Source organism: Malania oleifera, chromosome 4 (genome assembly GCF_029873635.1).
Source record: "Malania oleifera isolate guangnan ecotype guangnan chromosome 4, ASM2987363v1, whole genome shotgun sequence".
In the NCBI taxonomy this organism is placed as follows: domain Eukaryota; kingdom Viridiplantae; phylum Streptophyta; class Magnoliopsida; order Santalales; family Ximeniaceae; genus Malania; species Malania oleifera.
This window is the reverse complement of record NC_080420.1, coordinates 38,711,879-38,728,444: the sequence shown is the minus strand read 5'-3', so window position 1 is coordinate 38,728,444 and position 16,566 is coordinate 38,711,879. Positions and strand designations below refer to the sequence as shown.

At 36.6% G+C, this 16,566-nt stretch overlaps 1 protein-coding gene across 4 annotated transcripts in view; it reads left to right on the top strand.

Moving 5' to 3' along the window:
• The window catches only part of LOC131154429 (uncharacterized), a 59,508-nt gene extending 45,108 nt beyond the window's left edge, over positions 1-14,400 (top strand). For 2 of the 4 annotated variants that reach the window (XM_058107197.1, XM_058107196.1), the window contains exons 13-14: positions 12,728-12,784; positions 13,831-14,400. In XM_058107197.1, coding sequence (XP_057963180.1) covers positions 12,728-12,784; positions 13,831-13,938 — 165 coding nt within the window. In that variant the 3' untranslated portion in view covers positions 13,939-14,400. Of the gene's footprint in view, positions 1-12,727; positions 12,785-13,201; positions 13,303-13,830 lie in introns of those variants that run through there. The other 2 variants (XR_009136434.1, XR_009136435.1) reach the window with 2 other exon arrangements.
• The last annotated feature ends 2,166 nt before the right edge of the window (positions 14,401-16,566 follow it).

Here is a 16,566-nt window from a genome sequence, read left to right as displayed (position 1 = left end):
TAAAGACAGAGACTCAATTGAAAATGCCGGGACTCATTTTAATACACCCGGGATATAAAGTTAGCTTTTAAGTACACCGGGTTTTCTCACGAAGGCCTAGTTAAAATTGGGGTGTCTACACATGTTTCATATGGAAGCCCAAATTTAAGCTCAAAGGTCTCTTGATATGTTGAGGTTTTGTTTGTAATTTGGTCTTTTTAAAATCAATTGCTGTTGGGCGGGTGATGGAGGACAGATTCTGTAGAATTTTTGGCACCTACATTGTAGTGATACATTTCGAAATTAGGATTTCCATTTTAGTTTGGAAATTGTGGTTACACTAGAAGCTGTAGTTAACTTAGGGTTACTATATATCTAGTTCTTTAAGGGTTGGTTTGACTTGTTTTACTTTTAATGTTGGGTGTAAAAATAATCTATTTGTGTATTGTGCAGTTGTGGATCAACCAAATTTCCATCGTGCTCCTTTCTGTCCCACCCTTTACATTCACTGCCTATTTATTTCTCCTTTCTCCTTTCAGTTTTTCATCCTATCTTTCCCCTTAACTTTTTTCTCTCTTCTTCTCCTCCATCTTTTCCCTTTTCTTTTTCCCACACTTCTAGCTCCCTACTACCTAGCATAAACTTTTTACCTGAGCAAATCTCAGATATGTCACATTTCAAACAAAGCTGAACCCAAAATTATCTCCAATTTGTGCCAGAAATGGTCGTGATAGTTTATTGCATTTCAAAAAAAAAAAAAAAAAGGCTGTTGCAGATGGTGTGAAATTATGAAGAGAACTGTATATTGGATGCATTTGCAGAGAATTTACATTACTATTGCTGTCTAACCTCCCTGCTACAACCCCGGAGCAGTTGCAAGCACTAGTTGTTTAAAAATAAAAATAAAAAATAAAAAATAAAAAATATTTGGGGTGATTTGACACTGGCATCACCATCAAATTTGGAAGTCACTGACCATGCCCAAACCCAAAATTTCACCACCATCCAACAGCCATTGTGTTATGCAGTGCCAAAATTTCGATCTGCCAGTGCCCCTTCAAGTTATCCGCTTTCTTGGTATTTCCTCTTATGAACTCCACCCTCCTGTCTGTCAGCCACTAGAAAATCACTGTTGGAGGTTTATCGCTGGCTGCCCATACTAAATACTGCTGATGAAAGAGTGAATCTCGCTTTCTCACTTCTGTGTTCCGGTTATTCCAGCTTCAAGAAATTGATAAGCAGCTGCGGGAAATCAACTTTTTATCATGGTATATTGACTGGCCAAGAGGATTTGGACAGCCAGTGAAGAATACAGATAGTAGAGGAGAAATTGTTGTCAGCTTTAAAATTGTGATCCTATGTGATATTTCAAGATTTTCTTGTGAGAGAAAAATTTGAGGATTTCTGTGAGATACTGAGTTACTGCAGGAAATTGAGTCTATCATGAGAAATTTGTACAACTTAGTCATGATTTCAACTGCTGCAGCAAGAAATTGATGCAATTTCACAAAAAAAAAAGAAAAAAACTTCACACAGCCTTTAGATTTACTATTTCAATGGCACATTTGCCTTTAGCCTTTTTGAGATTAAACCACTTTATTTGTTATGGAAAGTTTGGCAAGGTTCAATTTGCGATGAGGCAAATTGAATGTGGAAAGTTCTTTGAGTTGGGTTTTTGATTGTTTGATAAGGGAAATTCTATTTTCATGTTTGGATGGGACAGGATGTATATGGAGGTGTTACAACTGCTGGCTTGCATATGGAGTAAATCTTCAGCTACGAATGTGGGGTGGGGTTATCATCTCATCATCTTGCTCGCTGGAGGTGGAAGGAGGTGCTTTCATGGAAGCCACAGCCAGTAGTCCTTAAGGATGTGGTGTGGTGTTATAAATGTGGAGGGCTGGTGCCCCTGTGTGATGGAGCGACAGTGGTGGATGGTTCTGCAAGCTTTGGGGCAGCCTAAGATTTGTGAGAAGTTGACAGGTGTTGTACAAGAGCCCAAGATTGATGTGGGTTTGGGTTGGGTTGGGCTTGGACTTGGTGTTATTAATATCACTTTGCATCTGGGCCATATTTAAAATGATACAAATTGTGGGCTGTTGCTGGTGCATGTCAGGCTGTGATTATGGATCAGCCCTCAACTGTTATTAATAGTACCTGCACAGACCATTCTTCAAAACCTAATCATGAGGTCAATGTTAGGTATGAATCTTTCGAAGGTTGAAGATGCTTTGCAGTAGGGGAAGGGAAAGGGGATTTCGAAAGAGGATTTGCAACAAAGGAAGGGGAAACAGACTTCAGAGGAGGATTTTCAATGAGGGAAAGGGAAAGGGGCTTCAGAAAAATCTCTTGAGGAGGGTTTGATTTAGGCTTATGGGGGTGAAGGGGTTCACTGAGGGTGGATATAGCAGTTCTGTCATCGAGTGGAGTGTTTAGGTGGAAAAGGAGAAGGTTCAAGGTCTGGTTGTATGGAATAAAAACTTGTATGGTACTTTGGAAATTTTGTCTAGTATGCCAGGGCAAGAGATATTTTGCATGCTTACGATGATTCTAGAGGACTTTCTTTGAAGGTTGGAGGTTGGGTGGAAGTTTGAGGAAAGCAGGAGTGATAGATGGAGGTTAAGGTTGTTGGTTAGGTTGGTGTCAAGCTAGCTAGAGTTCTGTTGCAACGCTGAAATGAACTGAAGATTTGAAAGTGAAAATATGGCACCTAGCGTTAGAGATGGATAAGAGAATAAAAGAAGGGATTAGATGATGAAGGCCCGCAATATTGCGGAGCATATGTACAACTCTTCTTGTAAATAAATTATAAGAAAACATGGAGGGCAAAAGTCCCAGTCACACTGCCTAATTACTAAAACAACCTATGCTCTTCTAACACTTGCCCTCAAGTTGGTGGTGTATAAGTATCACCTAACCTTAGCTTGTTCCATCAATGAGACAAAGCAGGTTTAAATGAAGCCTTTGTGAGAAAATATCACTTATTCACAGATTTAGCAAATGGAGTCCTATAACCTTCTTCAACACATCGCCTCTCACAAAAATGACATTCAACTTCAATGTGCTTTGTCCTGTCATGAAAACGCAGGGTTGGTAGCACTATAAATGGCAACTTGGTTATCACAACATAACTATGGGCTTCATTACCAAGAATATCATCTCTGGCATAAGAGAGTTTAACCGCGTGAGACTTTAAAAATAGCTTGATAATAATTGATATTCTGCTTTTGCACTAGAACTTGCTTGCAAGTTTGTTTCTTGCTATGCTGGGTAACTGGATTTCCTCCCACAAATGTACAGTATTAGTATCCAGTAGTAGATCTTCAATCTTCAAGAGCGTTGGCCCAATTAGCATTAGAATATCCTATGATCTCATAGTTTTTATTACATTTATATATCAAACCTTTGTTGGGAGAGCCTTAGATGTAGCAGAATCCTACAAACAGCATCTTACTGTGGCTTTTTGGGATTCTTCATAAACTAACTCACTACGCCAAAAACAAAGGATATTTCAAGTCTAGTACAGTCAAATAGATCAATTAGCTAATTGCCTATATCAACCTTTGTCTTCAAAATCCAGTCCAACATCCCTAGACAACATCATATTGGGATCCATAAGAGTAACAACTAATTTAGCTCCCAGCATATCTGTTTCACTTAGCAAGTCCAAGGTATATTTTTTCTGAGAAAGATTTTACCTTTTCTTACAACATGCAATGTCAATGCCAAAAAAATAACATAAGTATTGAATCCCTTGATTTGACCTTTTTCTTGAAGCCACTTGTTGACATCTGCAATCGTGCTCTGGTCATCACCATATGATATCATCAACATAAACTACTAGAAGTACTACACATTCTGCTTTTTGCTGAAAAATGCTGTTGGATAAAACCCGATGCAAAGATCACCAAACTGAAAATTTGTCAAACTAGGCTCGAGGAGACTGCTTAAGATCATAAATGGCCTTGAGCAACCTGCACACCTCAATTTACTCCCTTGAGCAACATACCTAGGAGGTTGCTCCATGTGTGCCTCTTCTTGCAAATATCTGCACAAAAAAGGCATTCATCACATCCAACTAGGCATCCGTCATGTCCAGCATGTATAAAAACAGCCTGTCATAATTAATTCAACAAGATTAATGCACGAATATAATTTAGTCTAGCAATAGGAGAGGTTTCCAAAAAATAAAAATAAAAATAAAAGAACATTTAGTTGTATTCCTTGGCAGCCAATTGAACCATCTCATGGTGTTGTGAGGAAGATATTTAGCGGTGTAGAACCAACTTCCAACTCCCTAGGAAGAAGATCCATCAACTCCCATGGCCCTCGAGTGGTCAAGGTATGGACAGAACTACATTACCCCGAGTGTGGACTATAGCCCCCACTCAAGTGACAAGAAACTCTTTATAAGTATATGACTCTAAGTAGGTAAGCTAAACCTGGAATTTTTTTTTGAATTGCGCCCACTGAATTTGTTGTTGTATGAGGTCCAAGTCGAAGTAAATTAGATTTGAGGGGCTATGTAAAAATTAGAAAAAATAAGAAGTAAATTTCACAAAATGACATTCCTTCAAGGGCAAAGCTAGTTCAACCTACATTTAATTCAGATTAGCAAGACAACAAATCATTTAAAATCTGATCCATTTCAATTTCTCAGCTCAACACGAATGATACTTTTGCCATATTGAGATATTTTTATGGCTAAACTCCTTATTTGAAACAGGATTCTCAAATTTGTTTGAAAATTTTCTGAAAAATTTTTTATCTTAATTTCATAAAATATTGGGAGCCTATGAGTTATTTTATTACAGCCCTCATTTGAGGTGGACCATAATTTTTTGAGAGCTATTGTCAATTCTTATGTACACCACTGTCAATTCTTAATTTAAGAGCCCTAAGGAACTAAAACTTTTTTCTTTTTTTTCTTTCCTATGTACACCACTCTAATGTTATGTCAAAATTGATATTATAGTAGTTTATTATCGCTAATAATTGTAAAAATTTAAACTTATAAACTAAAATAAAAATTTATAGATACGTTGTGCATGAGCTTTAGCCCCCACTAGCTACAGGTCTTGGATCTGCCGCTGGGTCAAGGCATCTATTCTACTGGGGTGGTTCAAAAATATTTGAAAACCAAACCAATGAGAAAGTTCCATCCGAACCAAACTAAAAATTCAGTTAACCGATTTGTTCGGTTAGTTTTGGTTCTTCTTTTTTTTTTTTTTCGATTTTCAATTATTGGTTCAGTTTCAGTTTTAAATGTTCATGAACCAATTGTTACCAAAACTGAATCGATATATGTATTTATTTACAATACATATTAGGGAAAATTACACCCCCCCCCCCCCGGGTCCACCTCAATGGTTTAACCATAAAACACTTAGCCGTACTGTGGTTTTATTATGATCACTAAACCTCTTTGTGGTTTTCAAAAGTATGAAAAGTTATAACTACATTGCTTGATGGAATGGGAGGTATTTGAGCTTTTGCAACCTAATCCCTATTTGGGTGTGTTCTGAATCTTTCTTTTGGACTACAGAATTTGAAACCATGATGCATATGAATAATTGCGATCATTTATTTACATTTGATGTATTTATAAGCAAATGTTTAATTTTTTGAAAATAAGAGTAGAAGTTCTTTCAACTTTTTTGTATTTTGATAAAATTACTACTTGATCTAAATTTTATATTTGAAGAGTTGTAATGTATTATTTATACTTGATCAAAATTTTATAACATTTGATTTTTTGTAATTTAGGATTGTGACTTCATATATTATAATTGTTTTATTAAAGCTGGAAAATGACAACAACAATAGGAAAGCAGTACCTCTAGAACCCAAAAAAAACAATGGGCTTTGATATTTTAAAAATTAAAAAAAAAATTGAAGAACAAAAGAAATGAAAGATTAGGAATGATCATCAACCCACATGAGATTAGTCGTGTCATCATAATGAAATGGATGGAAATTTTGTTAGTATACAGATTTCAATAAAATAAGATGGGTGTCGTGAGTCTGTTTTTGTTGTCCTAGGACTAGTTGGAGTCCTCAATAGTGGGGTATGGAGGCAGTAGATGTTCATGAACGCACCTAAATAGGAATTAGGTTGCCAAAGCTCATACACCTTCCATTACATGAAAAATACTCATTCTAAGGTATTTTTGTCCAAAAAATAGCCTGTGTATGTGATTTTCTGTCAAGCAAATAACGGAGTTATAACTTTTCATACTATTGAAAACCACAAGGGAGTTTAGTGATCACAATAAAACCGCATGGTGGCTAAGTGTTTTTTGGTTAAACTACCCAAGGAGTGGTGGTGGTTATGTAATTTTCCCTATATATTACTTACATTTTATATTATTATATAAAAATATAGATAAAAAAAAAAAGGCACCGCGGTGCACAAAGCTCCCGCGTATGCAGGGTCTGGGGAAGTGGAAGTGGCGGACCACAATATAGGTAATATATCTTAAATGTTTTAAGTTGATTGGTTTGTGAAAATAAAGTGTAAATGCACACACCAAATCAAAACACAAGCAAAATATCTAATGTGTCCTTAAAAAGAATTATGATGATTAGAGAATTGGTTTGGATTGATTAACCAAACTGAACAATAAATTAACCGGACCATTAATTAACCGATGGGTTTGGGTTAGTTTCGGTTCATAAAAATATTGAACCGAAACCTTCAGTTTGATTTCATTTCTAGAGTTCCGATTCAGGTAACCAAACCATGAACAATCCCTAACTCTACATCAGTCATCCACTGCATGCCCCCACCCTAGGGTTAGTAATTGCTTCAACATGTGAGGAAGGGATAAAAATAAAGGTAATAAACAAGGCACAAGAATGCATAGTAGCAGGAAGGTGATGAACTGAATAATAGGATAAGCAACTAAGGACTGCTGAGCACAAGTTTGGGCACCTCTCTAGTTTGCAATCAGCAAATCCAAGTCAGACTGGGATGGATCTCTAAAACTAGAAGTCAAAAACGGTGAAGGGCAGTGGTGACTGCATGGCGATAGCAATGTCTGTGCCTGCCTTTATCATTCATACCCTCAATTATTTCTCTCTCAGTAAATGATGGGTTTAGAAAAGGAGTGGAAGTTTTCTCTAGAGGGTTAAGGGTAAGAATGGGAGGATCAACACACGTAGGTGGACTAGAAATCGTTGATGGACTTCCAAGGAGGAACCATCACTAGAGAAATATGGTGTTCCCTAAAAAAGATGATATATCCACCAACATATTTCTTATGAGTATGGGATTGTAACTGTTAAAATCCCAAGTATCTTTATGTATAATGAGTAAATTAGGAAAGTGGGTAAATGTAGAAGATTATATATTATTCTGTAGGGGATTGTTTCCTTATTAGAATAGGTGATTGTATTATAAGATTGGGATGTACATAATGTTTAATTTAGAATTGAATAGAATTGAATTCAGCTTAACATGGTATCAGAGCCAGGTTTTCTCAACCTTAGCTAACAATGGGTAGCGGCACCGTCAACAGCAGAGGGTTGATCTCTTCTGAAAATATCGACGGCGACTCAGAGGCCACATCCGTTGGGGGTTCTAATGGGCTAGACAACACAGCCTTTCCACTCATAGTGGAGAAATTAAACGGAAAAAATTTACGTGAATGGGCTCAATCCATAAAATTGTTAATTGAAGGGAAAGGGAGGCTAGGTTATCTTACCGGCGAACGGGGGAAACCAGACTCCACCGACGTTGTAGCCTTGCAAAAAGGGAGGTCTGAAAACTCCATGGTCACCGCTTGGCTCGTCAACTTGATGCAGCCTTCAATTGGGAAAATCTACTTGTTCTTGCCAACGGCGAAGGACGTCTGGGACACCGTTCGTGAGACATGTTCCGACACCGAGAGTTACTTGCAGATTTTCGAGATCAAGACTCAACTGTGGCAGATGAGGCAAGGTGAGAGTGGCGTTACTGAGTATTTCATGGAGAAGACTCATCTTTGGCAGGAGCTCGACTTGAGCATCAAAGAAGAATGGGAGTGCTCTGGCGACAGCGCACGATACAAAAAACGACTCGGAAATGAACAGGTCTTCGAGTTCTTGGCCGGCCTCAACCGAGATCCGGATGATGTACAAGGAAGAATTCTTGGCCGACGACCTCTGCCATCAACTCAAGAGGTGTTCGCCGAAGTAAGGAGGGAGGAGAGCCGACGACGCGTGATGCTGAAGCCACAGGTGGATCGTGTTGGGCTTGAAATACCAGCCCTAAATTCGAATGGGCTTGACGTCTCAGCCCTAACTTCAAAAGGCCCGGCAGGATACAGGCAAAGATCACAAAAAGGCAAATTATGGTGCGAGCACTATTGAAAGCCAGGTAATTCAAAAGATACCTGCTGGGAGATTCATGGAAAACCTGCAGATTGGAAGCCGAGACAATATCAAAAAAATTGTGGGTATCAGGCTACCACTAACAGTTCAACTGAAAAATTACAAGGTGAAAAAACCAATAATACCACTCCAAGTAGTGCATTTAGCCCTGAGCAGTTGGATCAGCTATATAAAATGATTACCTCAATTCAAACATTGGGTTAGTCTTCCACTGGTTCTCTAGCTCACTGAGGTAATTATTTATCAGCCTTAAATATTATATCCTATCACAAATCACCATGGATAATTGACTCGGGTGCATCTGATCATATGACTGGTTCTTATCAATTGTTTTCATCCTATTCATCATATGCTGGAAATCTGAGAGTCAAAATTGCATATGGTTCTCTCTCACAAGTTGCCGGTAAAGGAAGTATCCGAATATCTGACTCTGTAACCTTAAAATCTATCCTATATGTTCCCAAGTTATCTTGCAACTTGTTATCCATTAGCCAGTTAACAAAAGACTCCAATTGCTCTGCTAAATTTGTTTCATCTCATTGTGTTTTTCAGGACCTATCATCGGGGAAGACGATTGACACTGCTAAGGCGTATGAGGGACTCTACTACTTTGAGGAGGCAAGCTTGAGTGAACAATGTAATACTGCAATTTGTGATTCTGCATCTATTTCTAGAGATAGTGAACTTTTGTTATGGCATTCTAGGATGGGTCACCCAAATTTTCAATATTTAAAACGTTTGTTTCCGTCTATCTGTTCAAATAAAATGTCTTATGAGTTTCAATGTGAAGTGTGTGAGCTTACAAAACATCGGCATGCTTCTTTCCCAACATCTGTATACAAACCATCCCGTCCATTTACTATGATTCACAGTGATTTGTGGGGACCCTCAAGATCCCTCAATCGCACCCATACAAAATTGTTTGTTACTTTTATTGATGACCATACTCATCTTTGTTGGGTTTACTTGTTGAAAAATAAAACTGAAGTCCGTTCTATTTTTGTTAGTTTTCATTCCATGATCCCAACACAATTCCAGACTCACATTCAAATTTTACGTACTGATAATGGTACGGCATATTTAAATGATATTTTGGGAACTTATCTTCAAGAAAATGAGATTGTTCATCGGAGTTCTTGTGTGGATACCCCTTAACAAAATGGGGTTGCTGAATGAAAAACAGACATATACTTGAAGTAGCCTGGGCATTGATGTTCACTACAAACATGAAAAATTATTTTTGGGGAGATGCTATCTTAACAGCTACGCATCTCATGAATCGAATGCCAAGTTGAATACTTTCCTTTGCCACTCCTCTCCAGAAATTCCAGGAACATTTTCCTACCTCTCGACTCCCCTCCAGTATTCCGCTGAAAATCTTTGGCTGTACGACATTTGTTCATGTTCATGCTCACCATCGGGATAAATTGGATCCTCGTGCCGTCCAATGTGTCTTCATTGGTTACTCCCCTACCCAGAAAGGCTACAAATGCTATGACCCTGTCTCAAAGAGAATGTTTGCTAGCCTTGATGTCACATTCTTTGAAACCACTCCTTATTTCCCAAAGCCCTCTCTTCAGGGGGAGCAATGGAGTGAGGATTGGTTCTTTGACTTCCTTACCACCGACTCTATGTCATCTATTGAGTCTCCTATTACTTCATTCCTTGACCCATCTATTGAGCTTCACATTGCATCACTTCCTGACTTGTCAAACACAAAAGAGCACTTAACCTCAGGGGGAGATGCAGGAAAGCAAAACAACACAGACATACTTGTTTACTCAAGAAAGCCAAACACAAAGAACAGGGAGAATCTCATACCTGAGGCACCAAGAGCGTTGGAATCGGTGATGGCTCCAAACAACCAGGAGTCCACGCCCAATCCCGATTTGGTAATAGATAGTCATGAGCTCTCTTCTGATAATCCTGTACCTAATGACATCAATTTACCTATTGTAGTCAGAAAACAAACCAGGTCATGTACTCAATATCCTTGGTCTAAATACATGTCTTATAAAAGCTTGTCTACAGGATATCGTGTTTTTGCCTTTAACTTTGACAGGATGAGAATTCCAAAGAATATTCAGGAAGCTTTGGAAATACCTAAATGGAGGGAGGCTGTCATGGAGGAAATGTGGGCTCTGGAGAAAAATGGGACTTGGTATGTAATGAATTTGCCAAGAGGGAAGAGGCCAGTTGGTTGTAAATGGCTCTTCACAGTGAAATATAAATCTGATGGGACAGTTGAACGATATAAAGCCCAACTCGTTGCAAAAGGATTTACACAGACTTATGGCATTGACTATACGGAGACATTTGCACCGGTGGCAAACTTGAATACAGTTCAGGTCCTCTTATCCTTGACAGCCAACTTAGATTGGCCACTACAACAACTTGACATTAAGAATGCATTTCTAAATGGCGAATTAGAAGAAGTCTACATGATAATACCACCAGACTTTAGCAAGAAAGGTGAAGAAAACAGAGTGTGTAAACTCAAGAAGTCCTTGTATGGACTCAAGCAATCTCCCAAGGCATGGTTTGACAGATTTGCAAAAGTAATAAAGAACCAAGGATATCGACAAGGGCAATCTGATCACACCCTGTTCTTCCAACAATCTGAAAGAGGTAAAAGAACAATTCTAGTAGTGTATGTTGACGATATAATCTTAATTGGGGATGATATAGTAGAGATGGAAAGACTGAAGAAAGTTCTAGCTCCTGAATTTGAAGTTAAAGACTTTGGACAAATGCGGTACTTCTTGGGCATGGAAGTTGCTAGAACGAAAAAGGGTTTTAATGTCTCTCATCGAAAGTATATCACTGATCTCCTAATTGAAACTGGCATGCTAGGATGCAAACCTAGTGAAACCCCGATTAAAGCAGTAAAGAGGGTCGAAGACTGTGGAATACCTGTTGAAAATGAGAGGTATCAGAGATTGGTTGGTAAGCTAATATACTTATCACATACCAGACCAGATATTGCATTTGCGGTTAGTGTGGTAAGTCAACACATGCATTCATTAAAAGAAACTCATTTAGATGCTGTATACAAGATCCTTTGATATCTCAAGGGCTCCCTGGGCAAAGGACTCTTCTTCAAGAAATGTGAAAGCAAGGAAGTAGAGATCTTTACAGATGCAGATTGGGCAAGATCAGTAAAAGATAGAAGGTCCACCACCAGTTATTGCACATTTGTCTAGGGAAATCTGGTAACTTGGAGGAGCAAAAAACAAAATGTAGTGGCTCGTAGTAGTGCCGAAGCTGAGTTCAGAGCAGTTGCTCAAGGAATATGTGAAAGACTGTGGTTACGAAAGCTCTTGGATGAACTACAGGTCTCGGTGAAATTTCCTATCAAACTCTATTGTGACAACAAAGCAGTCATTAGTATCTCTCTCAATCCAGTTCAACATGATAGGACTAAACAGGTAGAAGTGGACTGACATTTTATCAAAGAGAAAATTGAAGAAGGGATTATCTGTATGACTTATGTACCTACCACGGAACAAGCTGCAGATATCTTTACAAAAGGGTTGGCACGACATAACTTTGATGATCTCATTAGCAAGTTGGAGATGATTAATATCTATGATCCAACTTGAGGGGGAGTGTTAAAATCCCAAGTATCTTTGTATATAATGAGTAAATTAGAAAAGTGGGTAAATGTAGAAGATTATATATTATTCTGTAAGGGGATTGTTTTTTTATTAGAATAGGTGATCGTATTATAAGATTGGGATGTACATAATGTTTAATTTAGAATTGAATTCAGCTCACAGTAACGTCTATATCCTTTCTAAACTCTTTTGAGTACCTAACAAAGATGCATTTAACAGCATGAGAGAATTTTATCCTAACCAGTAGGTGGAACATGAACAAAACATGTGCATTCAATGTTCATGCCACCTCTTCTTCTTCAACATTGTTCTAGTTTATGGGATTGCTACTAATGTGCCATTTCATAACTTGAGGTTGAGTTTTCTCTAACTTGGGGAGTTTGATGGAGGACCATGGAGAATTTTAGGCACTTATATTATATCTAAAGATTAAGAAATTAGAATTTCTATTTTAGATTTGAAATTCTTGTTATTATAAGTTTTTATTTAATTTATTTTGTAATTACTTATTTTATTTTTATTGCTGGGTGTATAAATACTCTGTTCATGCGTGTAGTGCGGTTAATGTACAGTTTTGTTTGATTCAAATTTCCATCTTGTGTTCCTATCTTTCCTCTCTCTACATTCACTGCCTTCTTCACCTGTTCTACATTCAGTTTCTTCTCCTTCTCCTATTTTTTCCCCTTCCCTTTCTTCTTGCTTCTGTTCTCTTTTATTTGCTATGAATCGTTTGAAATTTTCATGTACCTTTCTTGAAGGTTGCACAATTGCTTGGTCTATATGAAGCAGCAGTGATGCCTAAAAGAGCAATCCAGGTGTGTATTCTCCCCCTAATTTCTGTAAATATTTCAAGATTTTTGTGCCTTGACATTTACATTTTCATCTTGTATTGATCACCTTCATGCAGGTCTTCAAATTTCATTTTTGTTCTTTCACTGATAACTATAGGATATATAGCCATAGTTTCTAAATGGATTTTCTTTAAATGTCTAAATAATTGTAGGCACTTGTTAATTCTTTTTGTGTACTCGGTGTGCCGTAATCCAATGTCAATGCAGAGTTTCTGATTGTGAAATTTTTTTAATGTTCTGTGATTTAATATGTCCTTTGGTTAGTAAAATCTTGGATTGGTCTGTGCTGCTTTTTTTCCCACAAAAGCACAGCCTGCCTCCAGTGTTTGTCTCATGTAAGTTTGCCTGGTGCTCATTTGTCCCATCATGTGATTCTGCCAGTGATTTGGGTGATTGTTATGCATTTGTGCTCGTTAAGCCCCCCTGAAAACAGAATGCTCTTCTACTATCAAAATCAAGACAAATAATGTCACCTTGCCATGGTAAGTAACCCCCTTCAGATATATATATATATATTCACTGTAATGAAACAATAGGAGGTCAATTGTGGAAAGGCATCAAGGATAATAACGTCTGGAGTACATGGATATTGTTTACCTATAATGTGTGATTTTACATACAGATCATGCCTAGGAAAATAAAAAATAAAAAATCAGAGATCATTCTTGAATGGTGCATAAAATTTACTAAATTACAAGCGACTTCTGGAAATTTGTTCATAGCTCAACCTGGACATGAACAAATGATAGAACTTGAGTTTTGAATCTCGAAATGGGCACCAGGTGTCAACTTTTGTTGGTCATGCCAGTGGGACATAATATATTCAGTTAGCTACATGGGAGGACATAACATACGGATACTGGGTTGCTTTAGAGTCATCATATGGTCTCCTGATTCACCTGATTATTTAATTATATTAACCAAAGTCTAAATTGGTGACACCCTGAAGTTCTAATCTTTTGGACACTAAATGTTGTTACTAATTCTTTTTGGTTGATGTCATGGTTTAGTTTGGTTCAAGAATCGCACGGGAATCAAATCGAAAGAATTTTGGGAGTAATCGTGCGGCAAATCAGGCGTCTGCAGGAAGTGCAGTAATTCACAGGTCATTGACTTAACTTGATACCAGTTCTTGGAGGCGTATGTTGCAAATTTGCATTCCCAGTGCTTGCTCAGTTCTGGATTTCTTCTGTTGTTGGGCTCATATAAGAAGGGATGCATCGCTGATCAAGATAATGAGCCTGCAACGGCACTGCTCGAGCTTATTTTGCTGGCACTTGTGAGGCATCGGAGCCCATTTCTGTTGCTCTTTTATCAATGCTCACTCTTTAAATCTTCCTCAGGCTTAAGCATTGTGCTTTAATCCCATATTTCATCTTATTTAATTTTTTGGGAGGGGGGAAGGAGGGAGGCTGTTGGGTTGGGAAAAAGGTTGTGTTGTGCTATTGCCATTTAAACAGAAGCATTGTATTGTTTTTATCAGTGTCAGATTACTAGATAAAGCAGAGATATTTGTGACCTTTACTTTGAACTCCTATAATTCAAAATTAGGACATTGAACTTCTTTGAGATTTGACAAACAAGGGTTATAAGTGTCCAATAATTAAATGTCCAGGAAAGATTGTGAAATTTTGAGGCTCCATTTGGAATTTGGAGAACACTAAGGACAATATCAAGAATTTGCATTTTTGTGTTTGGTTATCAAGAAAAATAAATAAATAAATAATATATCAAATTTATGAATAAAATTTTGATTCTGAGTGGTGTTTTTTTCCATATTTTTAATTATATTAAAATAAATTTTTATTTTTAATAGTATTTAATATAGAAGAAAAATAAGCAGGAAACCGAGTTTCCTCACCTTTTTTTTCTTTCCCCAAGAGTTTCCTCAATTTGTTTTCTTTTCTCAAGTAGACTGTTTAATCCAAATGAAGGCCAAGCGAGGTAGGACTTTTAGAAACCTTTAGAAGGTCGATATCTTTTTTTCCTTCAAAATTTATTAGCCATAAGCTGCTCATTAGTCATGAAAAAGGTAAGAATGACAAACACTACCAATGAAAACAAAAATAAAAAAAGAAGAAGAAGGGAATAGTTCAATATAATAATTTTCATAAGCCTTCCCTTGTGGGGTTGTCAAAAATATTTCAATTTTTTAGAGATAAAAGAAAAATAAAATAAAAAATCAACTTGTCATTATCTTTAATTTCTCTTAAATATAATTTTTTTTAAATGCATTGTATTCTGTATGTGGTTTCTACTAGTTGTAGGGTGTGACTTAGAAAATTGTCTATGTAAAATAAATTGTGTTAAAAAAATAAAATAAAATAAAATTAGTGAACGTATGCCTGTATAACACAAATTTTTTGTACACAGTCGGTTTCAAGTCCAAATAAAGGAGAACGGTCATGTTAGGTAGCTGATAGTCAGCATAAAACTTTGGCAAATCTAATTATCATGGATTCTTACAAAATTCACCTAGATCAAGGGAATAGACCGGATCAGTATAAGAGGCAGAAGGTTAATAAGTTAACACAAGAAACAAAGATAAGATTAACAACTTTAAATATAAGGAATCTTACAAGAAAAAGTATAGAAATAGTAGAAAAACAAATATAAGATTAACAACTTTAAATATAAGGAATCTTACAAAAAAAAATATAGAAATAGTAGAAATAATGTTGAAAAGGAAAACTAACTTAATTTGCCTTCAAGAGATGAAATGGGTAGGAGAGAAATTTAGAGAAATTGAAAAATCAGGAGTTAAACTTTGGTACACTAGTAAAGAGAAACATAAAATGGGGTGGGTATTATTGTAGATAGAGTCCTAAAAGATAATATAGTAGATGTTAAAAGAATAGGAGATAGGATCATTAAAATCAAGATAGCTTTAGGCCTAGAGATAATGAACATCATTAGTATGTATTAGGCCTAGAGATAATGAACATCATTAGTATGTATACTCCTCAAATAAGCTTAGTAGAAAATTTGAGAAGATAATTTTGGGAAGATATGGATAATATTTTACAAGGGATACCATGGTTTGAAAAGACATTCATAGGAGCTTATTTAAATGGTTACTTTGACAAGGATAATATAGGATATGAAAGGATACATAAAGGTCATGAATATGGGTATTTCGATTGATTTATGAAGGTTTCGTTTTTAGCTTGCTTTATTTGAAGTCTTAGGAAAAAAAATTAATTCTCCCATTATACTCATTTCAAATTCCTTTTACATACATTGTGCAAAGTCTTTACATAAATCTTCGTTTGTGGCACCAAAAATAATATCATCCACATAGATTTGAATGATAAGCATATCTTTATTTTTAGTTTTTTATAAACAATGTGCTATTTTTTTTTCCTCTAGAGAAGTCATTGTCTAATAGAAATCCACTTAACCTCTCATACCAAGCTCTAGGAGCTTGTTTTAGTTGATATAGTGTTTTTTGTTAATTTAAACACATAATCAAGTTTATGAATATCCTCAAAACCAAGAAGTTGTGCCACATAGACTTCTTCATTTATATATCCATTTAATAAAGCATTATTTACATCCATTTGGTAGAGTTTGAATTCTTTGTGAGATGCATAGGCTAGTAACATCCTTATGACTTCCATTCTAGCTACGGGAGCAAAGGTCTCATCGTAATCTATTCCTTCTTCTTGATTATATGCTTGAGCCACTAGTATAACTTTATTTCTTACTACAATACCATTTTCATCTTCCTAAATACCCATTTTGTT